The sequence below is a fragment of the Brassica napus genome, chromosome C8 (genome assembly GCF_020379485.1).
Source record: "Brassica napus cultivar Da-Ae chromosome C8, Da-Ae, whole genome shotgun sequence".
NCBI classification, from domain to species: domain Eukaryota; kingdom Viridiplantae; phylum Streptophyta; class Magnoliopsida; order Brassicales; family Brassicaceae; genus Brassica; species Brassica napus.
In genome coordinates this window covers 6667024-6677202 of record NC_063451.1, presented here as the reverse complement: position 1 = coordinate 6677202, position 10179 = coordinate 6667024, and the positions used below count along the sequence as shown (strand labels likewise).

The following is a 10179-nucleotide window of genomic DNA, read 5'->3' as shown; positions in this document are numbered from 1 at the left end:
TGTATTTGGATATATAAAGTAGTGGAGAATCACCAGGAAGTGGAATAAATCTCATAGGAGTTATGATGAAAAAGTTATCTCACTTTCAAATCAGGTGATCCCAGTTTTCCTGTTTGGGAATATAACAACTTCCTTGACATTTAATTATTTAAAAAAAATTATTTAATTATACTATAACTGATTTAGCTTAGAGTTAGACCAATTTATTTTCATGAAAAAATAATTTTATAATCTCAAACAAATATATTGTAGAACATCATTTCCTGTTAAATTAAAAATTAATTATTATTTATGATATTATTAAAATATTTATATAGTATTTTAAAATTAACATTTAATTATTTTTTAAATTTTATTTTTGTTTAATTATATTATAACTGATTTAGCTTAGAGTTAGACCAATTTATTTTCATGAAAAATTAATTAGTGTAAATATTTTTTTAAAATTTAAAACTAAATAAATATAGTAATACTTATTTAATTAAACTTATTTTGGTGTTGTATTGATTAGTTTTGTTTTAGGTTATCTTAATTTATTTATACTTTTATTTATTTTGTCATTTTTTGGTATTACATCTATACTTCTGGCCATGCAAATATATAAAAAAATTATGATTATATCAGTATAGAATATATGGTTAATTTTGTTTTGGAATTCATGTGTTTTTTTAACACATTTATTTGAATAAATATTTTTGTTTATATTAATACAAACTTTTTTCTTTTTTTTGTTCTTATGTTTTTTTTTTGTTATATCTGGTTTATATGTTTTCCAATTATCTGTTGTGGTTTTTCTTTATATTTTGTTGGTTTGATTTTAATGATTTAAAAGAAAACTGACATATTCACTTATTTTAAATTTTCGTAGACTTTGATTTGATGAAATGTGAACTTGTTTTAAATATCTTTTAAAGAGAAACATATATGTGCTTTATGTGCAAAGTAGGACCTATATGTTTTAAATATCTTTTAAAGAGAAACATATATCTTTTAAAGTTCGTAAACTCGTATGACTTGCATCCTATTTTTCTATTTTCACGTACAAAATTAACAAACTCGTCTTTTTGCAGGTATCTAGAAGTGGGCTTTCGAGTGGGCTGCTGTAATAAAGCTAGAGCCGAGGCCCACTAACAGTCACCTGACAATTTTTTTTTCTCTTTCGACACAAAGAGTCAAACAAAATCTCCTTTGTCTTCCTCTATTCTTTTTTTTTTGAGCAATCGTCTTCCTCTATTCTTCATACCTAATCTTTTCCTCATCTTCGTTAACTTCCAAGCTCATCCTAGCACCAAATATGTTGCCACTGTTTTGTCTCAACAGAACTCCAAATCTAATCATCTCCAACAATCTTTAGTCTCCATCTGAGATTGACTTAAGCTAAGCTTCTTATTCCTTATCTGATTTTGTTGCGATGACAATATCAGCGACTCCGTTTCTATAGAGGCCCGACTTACTAGATGGTCAAAAATCCAGTCGATCCCGATGCGTCTCCCGTCGCTAATTTTTGTATTCCTCCGACGATTTTATCTCCGTGGTAAGCACATCCATATTCGGTTGAGTCAGCTTGAGAGAGATTCGCGAATCTCACTCATACCTCCTTAATCGATCAAAACTCTCCTTTCTAGATTTGACTCAGATGTCGATCCCGACCTGTAACTCTCCTGTAACTCTCGTCGACTTCTTTGAGAACAACAGTCTGACCAACCAAATCAAGGTTCGTCGCTAATTTTTGTATTCCTCCGACGATTTTATCTCCGTGGTAAGCACATCCATATTCGGTTGAGTCAGCTTGAGAGAGATTCGCGAATCTCACTCATACCTCCTTAATCGATCAAAACTCTCCTTTCAAGATTTGACTCAGATGTCGATCCCAACCTGTAACTCTCCTGTAACTCTCGTCGACTTCTTTGAGAACAACAGTCTGACCAACCAAATCAAGGTTCGAGACCTGAGCTTCCAATTTATTTTCGGGCGAACTTGGACCATCAAGCTTAGGCTCTTCCAGTGAGACTCATGTACGCCTCTCTACCTTCTTCTTTCACATTCTGCTCAAAGAATTTTTTTTATGGTTGTGTGGAATGAAATGATGATGTTCACGGGTTCCAAGCTCACCTTTTATAGCAGAAGATTCAACGACTGGAAGAAAAAAGATATTCATTGAATGAGGAAACATGGAAGGGTGGGTAATTAAGAAGGTTGTCAATGGCAACATTGAATGCATCCCTTAACGGTCCGGTTTCCCTTTGCCGTTGAGAAGGAATACAAACAAATCGACACAAATGACAGCTCTTACCAAAGATTGGCCGTAAAATTCGTCTCTCATAACCTATCCGAAACTCCATGGTCGGTTTAACAAATCAGAGTTTGAAGAATATCATGAAACCTTAAAAATAAATGATTGCAAGATTGTCAATATTGAGCTTCGACAATGTTTTCAGTTTCGGCTTAACTCTATAACAAAACTGAAAGCAGCAACCCACTCTATAAATGAAACGAATAGTATTAATAGAAGGGATACGTGTCGGCTTCTCAGGACTCGACTTTGTGACATGGATGCTGAGGTGGCGCAACAGGAGGGAGACAAACATTTTTTTATATATATAGATATAGTCCACTTAATTATTCAGTTATTAATTCTTAATTACCACTTCAACGACTTTGTTCTTTGAATATTGTTATTGGGCAAGCCATTTTCATTAGGTTATGTGTGGGAAGAAGCATAATTTCTCGGTTTCTATAATAGAAAGACAAAAGTGAAACCAAATTTATGATTAACTTGTTATTTATAAACAATTAACAAATAAATATTTTACTAACAATTAAATTATTATTATAATATTTACATATGTTTTTTTATTTGTGAGTTTTTATCATCAATTTAATAGAAAATTTATTTAAATTCATTTTACCTGTCTCAAGACTTGTCGAATAAACCGTAATTGAGATCTATAATAGTGTATGGTATAATTATCATAAGAAGGACTCATTCTATGATAATCATGTCAACGAAAATTTTGTTTCCATTCACAAAAAAAAGCAATATGAAATATAAAAATATTTCAAAAAATATAATAATATTCTAGAACATCTATTATATATGTCTTTCCCAGTAGTGATACCCCAAGTGTCCTGGGAGATACTATTACTACTTTGGGAAAGAGAGAGAGACGGGAGAGGAAGAAGAATTAAGGGACAGAGAGAAGGCAAAGGAAGTGTTCGCCGAGGTGAAGAAGGAGGTTGAGAGATGCATAAAGTTTGTGAAGCAGAGAAGGGAGGAAGATCCTTACAGACCTCTCTTGCCTCGTCTCCACTATCACCTGAAGCACGGTCTCCTCACCCAAGTCCCCACTTTTCCCTTTTGAACATATTTACACAATTAGATTCATCAATCAAAAGTGTAACTTGGTGATGGTGGTACTGTTATCAATCTATAACATTTGGGCTCTCACGATAGTAGCATCCATCCCCACATTGTCAGTTTTTGGGAAAACAACATATCGTAATACGTAACTAACTGAGTTAAGAGTTCAGTGTTGTATCAACTCAGGAATGAGCTTGAGAAGAAAGGAGAGCTCTCTCTCAGAGAAGTTTGGCTTAGTATCATGAGCATCTCTATTGGATGGCTTCATCATCTCCCTCACAGCCTCTGTTATCTATTCCACATGATCCACCATGACTCCTTCTATTCCCATCAAATGCTGCATATTCACCGCCTCGGCTACGTTGTTGAGCTTCCCGTATGTCATCAGAGAGAGAGTCTGGATTCTTTTATCCTGTTGACGGCATCTGGGTTCCTGAAAACACCCTTCACCTCCGAGACAATCCCTTGGAGGCCTCCCTCTACACATACTTTGATAGCTTCCTCAAGTGAGTTCCTTCTCACGTCGTAGTACATCTCTGTTCCTCCGTTTGTCAAGAAGAATACCTGTTTTTTTTCCATCCCAAGGCACATAAGTTGAGTGGAAAGTTTCTAAAGCTCTTTGGATCAAACAAAGATGAAGGCTACTTACAGGGTAGATGCTCTGCAACTTCCTGGCGAGGAGGGCAGCATCAGGGTGAAAGCTGGAGAAGATGATGGGTCTGTCTTTTCCATAATCACACACCACCTGTCACATTCGTTTGTAAACCCAGTGAGGCAAATGAAGCCAAACCAACCTAATGAGTAATGACATTCAAAGTCAAGTATTTGTACCTGCAAGATCGGGAGGAGAAGACGGGAGAGGTGGTCAGAGGAATAGACAAGATTGTCGTCAAGCTTGAGCTCGATGTTGAAACCCAGCTTGGGCTCAACTTTCTCAAAAGCCTCCAGGAGAGTACAGAGAGAGTCATCTTTTTGGACGCACCACTTGAGGATCTTTCCTTCCAAACCGGGAGAATGGTGCATCAAATCTCTAAAAGTAACGTATGAAATTTTCGATTTCAAAAGAGGCTTGTTAAGAGGCTAAGAAACTTCTCTAAAAATCACATTTGCATTGGTTAGAAAGGAAATTGAGCCATTTACCTTCTTTCGTAGATCTTTCTCAAGGTTTGATTGAAAAGAAATGGCCATGCAAATGTCGGAACATGTTCAAAACTAAACCCGACCTCCAGCAGTAAGATTCCTATAACCAAACAAACATATAGCTTTCCATCAGCGAATGAAAGGACAATGTTTATCAAATAAAGCTTGTACCTTAGTTGTTAAGTACTTTTTCAGCTCTCTCGATTCAGCAACATGCCTTACAGTGAACTCCACTAACAACAGAGAGAGCATCTTCATTCACCCCTTGATCAAACACCTCCTTCGTTCAGCATACATGGCTAAACACACTATATATAGGCATACGAAAGCTCAGCAAAATAAAATCAGGGATTACATTTGATCAAGAAGCTGCAAAATTAAGTAACTATTACCAAATGTGGATGTAGTGGGGAACATTAGAGGCTCGAAAACGGAACGATAGCTCATGTATATGACCGTTTCATCATTGATACACTTCCAATATACTACATCATTCCTTACCCTTTCTTTCACACTTAATGGATGCAGACGAACCTTGCGTCCGTGTTTGCAGGTTTGGGCGTTTCTGTTTCCTCAGTTATACTCGATGTCATATACTCTTTATTAGATTCATCACTCAATGACTATTCCCCCACACTTTATCTTTCTCTTCCTGAGATAATATAAAATTTGATTACAATAATCATATCACTATGCTAACATAACTGTTCCTACCAAATAAACAACAGAAAAAAACTCTGACTATTTATGTGGAAAAATCAACGATAAAGCTCAACTCATAAACACAGTGAAACTAAATTAATCAATTTTTTTTAGAAATCAGGCACAGATTCTGGATCTTTTAAGAACTAATTAATGCTAACCACAATTTTAAAGCTTTAGAAATCAACAAAAGCAGAGAAGCTATGATTCAATTTCCTCGGCAATAAGTAAAACGGTGTCAACCATAAAAGTTATTCAGGGTATCAGTATCGAATGACTCATCTATTAAGACAGATTTATAAACCCATCAATCTAAAATTGCCAACCCTAGCCAATTTGTAGTGACATTCCTGAAGAAAAAAAAAAGAAACTTGCAAACTTAGCTTGCCTAATTGGACGGATTGAGATATGAACATGGCAGCGGAGAGAGCCTTCTTGCATATCTCAGAAGAAAACAATCCACTCAATAGTAAGCATGATAGAACCTGAAGCAAGGAAACCAATCCAAGGATCTACACTGAGATCAAGAAAGATCAATCACACAAAACATCAGAATAGGCTAACATCAGAATAGGCTAACAGTGGACTAGCTTATATTAAATCTATTAAGTAATATCGGGTTCCTACAAGAGAACTAGGTTATGTAATAAATGTCTAATGGCATGTGGTGTAACAAGCTATTTATTTTATAAATTTTTAAAATTCCCAGCTTAACATATCGAGTGAATCACTAACTTTTCCATAATACCTATATACTTAAGCAAACACTTTATGTTGATTCATCTTTACAATTTTAATTTTTTAAAGTGTTTTCAAACTATGTTAAGATTATAAGACTCATAAAATCTCATATCTACGATAGATTGATATTGTTGGTGTGGTTGTCTTAGGTTTTGAAACTCTAAAACCCAAATTCGTCTGTAATTTCTGACAAATTTGGGGGTTTATATATGTTGACTGACCAATCAAGCAACATGCACAAAATATGCCCTATCCATCTGTAATTCGTTGGAAATTTGTCCGGCATATTCTATTCTCGACAATTGGTCAATCTTCTAATTAATTTACTTTATTAAATAGTACGATGGGACTATGGACGAATTTCTGCTGACATGTACGTTTTGTCAAGAATTCATCGGGGAATGAAATTTACCCTAGAAAATGAACCATCTAAAAATATGTGAACCACCAAATAATAAGTTTTACCGAATCGGGTATGTTGGTATTTTTTATTACATAAACCGAGTTTCTCTCTCTCTCTCTCTCTCTCTCTCTCTTTGCAATTTCAAAGAACAGTCAGATTTCATCCCAATTTCCATAAAAAAACCATGTAAGTTTTGATTTGTTTTTAACAGTTTTGATAGTTTTAGGTGGTTAGATTGATAGTTTTAGGAATCGGAATGGATAATTTATTGATTGGTTTATAGTTATAGGATTTATATGTTAGTTTAAGATTTGGATTGTTGCAGCCTTCCACCACTGATCCCGAGATTGTGGAGCAGTTGAGGAACAAAGACTAGCGAATAGTAGCTTTGGAGACCCAAAAGGAAAACTAGGCTCAAATGATGGAAAACTAGGTTCAAATGGTGCATATACAGAGAATGAACCAGAAGATGATAGACAACATAAAGCAATTGCAAATAACAGTCAACTTTCATCCCAATTTCCATAAAAACCGTGTAAGTTTTGATTTGTTTTGAATAGTTTTGATAGTTTTAGGTGGTTAGATTGATAGTTTTAGGAATCAGAATGGATAATTTATTAGATTTGGTTTATAGTTATAGGATTTATATGTTAGTTTAAGATTTGGATTGTTGCAGCCTTCCACCACTGATCCCGAGATTGTGGAGCAGTTGAGGAACAAAGACGAGCGGATAGTAGCTTTGGAGACCCAAAAGGAAAACTAGGTTCAAATGGCGGAAAACGAGGTTCAAATGGTGCATATATAGACAACATAAATCAACTGTTTCTCCATGTGTTTTAGTTCTTTTTATAGATTTTAAACCTTTTAATGTTGATTTTGTTTTCTAAAACTTTTTTATATATTTACATTTTAGTTATGCTTTTCAATCCAAATTTAAATTTTTAAAAATTAATTAATTAAAAAAATTAATTTTAAAAATATAACTTTGAAGATGAAAAACATTCCAATATTTTCGACAAATTTTCATCAGTAATATTTCCGACGAACTAATTTCCCCGAAAATATTTCTGACAAACCTAATTTGTTGGAAATATTGGCAACCAGCTTTTCTTCGTATGAAATATTACAGACGAATCTAATTCGCTAGAAATACATTAACAACACACCAAATTCGTCAAAAATAAATTACCGACGAACAAAATTCATCGGAAATATCAGCTGAAAAATTTCTGATGCTTGTTTTTGAGGCTTATTTCAACGGTTTTTTGTCAAAGATGTGTCTGTCGGAATCTATCAGGAACTGTCAGAAATCTCAAGGAATTCCAGACAGATATTTTTCCGATGATAAAGATCTGACAAAGCAGTTTTCATCGAGAATTCGTTAGGGTGGAAACCAGTTTTCAACTTTTTTCTTGTATGATAATATCCAATGAAAAGAAAAACTTAAAGTTTAGGGTGGAAAGAGAGAGGCATTCGGGTAAAGCACGCACATATACCACATTAAAAATTTATATCCCACATTAAATTGAGAGGTTTCCGGCTTATCTATCTAATACCAAACGAAATTTTGAACCCAACTCTCCCAATTTCATCTTCACCAAACAAACAATATTCTATGACCAAAATAAAATTTAGAGAACCAAAAAAATATGTTCACATTTAGACACCCAAATACATACTTAACCTTTGTTTTCACTATTATCATTATTCAACCTGACAATATGTACTAGGCTTGGGAAAATTATAAATTATCTGAAATTTACAGAATGTTGGGGTCAAAATCGGTTACGACGAAAACAATGTCGGAAAGTTTCCTAGAAACCTTTCTTCTCTAAAAAAAGAAATAAAAATGTGGGAAACTAAAACTTCATAAAAAAATATTATACGACAAGTTCCTCGAAAAAGATTATTTAATCTCTCGAGCAGACGATTCTCGAGCGACGAAACAACTGAACCGGCTTCGTCCAACCCGCCATCAGACAAATTGGATGGACCTCACCCAACTCGCCCGATGGCAAGCGACCTCTTCCAACTCGCCAACGGGCGAGCGACCTCGTCCAACTCGCCAACGGGCGAGTTGGATGAACCTCATCCACCTAATTTGTCACCATTTTGGAATTCAAGCAGTGATCTCTATCTGTTCATTCCTTCGTCTTCATCGCCTCTGTTGGTCGCGAGTTGAAGATTAGAACTGGTCAGACTCTATCCTCGTCGTATCCTTCTCCTCATACTTCCTCTTCTCCGGCGATGTTGACGAGCGAAACCGCTTTGCTCGAACTAGTTGGTCCTCTTCGGACTTCAGAAACTGTGGTCCTTTCTCCGACTTTCGAATCTGTTACAGCACAGATAGCTCCACCTCAGACCTTTTTCTCAACCACCCACGATGGCAGTAGGGTGGTTCCTGCTTCTATTGAGGGTAACAACCAATCCCTGGTTTCTGGACCAAGTCAGTTACAGCAATTTCCAATCCCTGAGGTTAAATCACCAACAAATCCATCTGATGATCTTGCTCAAGCTCCAGAAAAATTTGTCCCATCTTTGGGAACATGGGCAAAACCGCTTTTCTTCAAATCTCCGGTCACACCTTCCAAACCTAGTACTCCTCGAGACTATGATCCAACGATTGTCGGGAATCAATTAGCTGCTCTCTGGCCGACTTTAAATGACGAGATCTTAAACAAGCAACCAAAGGGTAAGTATCCATCCCGTACTATCCAGCCTCCTATTGAAAAGCTTCCACCACCGGAAATAAAAGTTGATGGGAGCCTCCATTTTCCATGGACTGCGAGATCTAGCGCTCAATCGCGCAATCTGTACCGGGCAGACACACCAACTTACCTTCTTGATTGCACACCTGAGGTATCTATTCCTTTTAGGCTAGGTACCGAGAATAAGGACAAGTACATCATTGGAAAGTTCCATAAATGTTCTCTACCGCCAGGTGGTTTAGTACATGCTGTGGTAAATAAAATTTGCCGAAGAAGTTGTAAGATCAATTGTAAGAAGTTTGGTGATTCATCTTTAATGTTCCATATCCCGCACCAACCTACTCGCTCATTCAGCGAGGAGTATGTCACATTAATGATTGCTTACTTTTTGTATTGCCATGGACTCCAGAAGCTTCCTTCAAAGTCTCTGAAATCTCCACGCTTCCAATCTGGGCCACTTTGAAGAACATCCTAGATTGTTGCTACTCGAGATTAGGAATAAGGCATGTTTCATCAGGACTTGGAGAACCCATTCTTACGCATAAACCTCGACTTGATCCTACCAGTTTGGGCGAAGCAAAGGTTTTAGTCGAGATGGAGTTGGATAGAAACTTTTCGAAGATTATTTCTCTGGATGATAAACACACTACAAGAAAACAGCAAGGATTCTGAGGGAAAAAAATCATCGGAATTTCGTCGAAATATCGTTATTCCGACGACATACCGACGAAACAAGTCGTCGGAAATAATTCCTCGGAATTTCTTCTTTCCTCGGAAATTCCTCGGAATTTTCCGACGGAATTCCGAGGAAACAAACTTCCGAGGAAATTCCGAGGATCACTAGTTTGTCGGAAAGGTCCTCGGAATATACCGAAGGAGAACTTCGTCGGGATACTTCCTCGGACGTTCATCGATCGATGCGTTTTTAGGCATATATACATCGATCGATAGGAATATACCGAGGGACATATTCCTCGGAATATTCCGAGGAATGTGTCCCTCGGTATATTCTGAGGACCTTTTTTTATAAACAGATCGATCGATGGATTTATGTCCAAAAACGCATCGATCGATCGAGTAAAAAATATAATTAATTTCCTCGGAATGTAAAAAATATTAATTAA

General features: G+C 36.0%; 1 protein-coding gene and 1 pseudogene across 1 annotated transcript; one reads left to right on the top strand and one right to left on the bottom strand.

Annotated features, from left to right (window-relative positions):
* Window positions 1–779: 779 nt before the first annotated feature.
* Window positions 780–5304, bottom strand: LOC106374289 (annotated as a pseudogene).
* A 774-nt stretch (window positions 5305–6078) lies between these two features.
* Window positions 6079–9787, top strand: LOC106374288. Its single transcript, XM_048766582.1, has 3 exons — window positions 6079–6533; window positions 6673–6882; window positions 7024–9787. The coding sequence occupies exon 3, from the start codon at window positions 8595–8597 to the stop codon at window positions 9516–9518; it is 924 nt and encodes a 307-aa protein (XP_048622539.1). The 5' UTR covers window positions 6079–6533; window positions 6673–6882; window positions 7024–8594; the 3' UTR covers window positions 9519–9787.
* The last annotated feature ends 392 nt before the right edge of the window (window positions 9788–10179 follow it).

What these genes read in the sequence shown, in the direction of transcription:
- LOC106374288 (XM_048766582.1), top strand. Translation starts at nt 8,595, where the DNA reads ATGTTGACGAGCGAAACCGCTTTGCTCGAACTAGTTGGTCCTCTTCGG.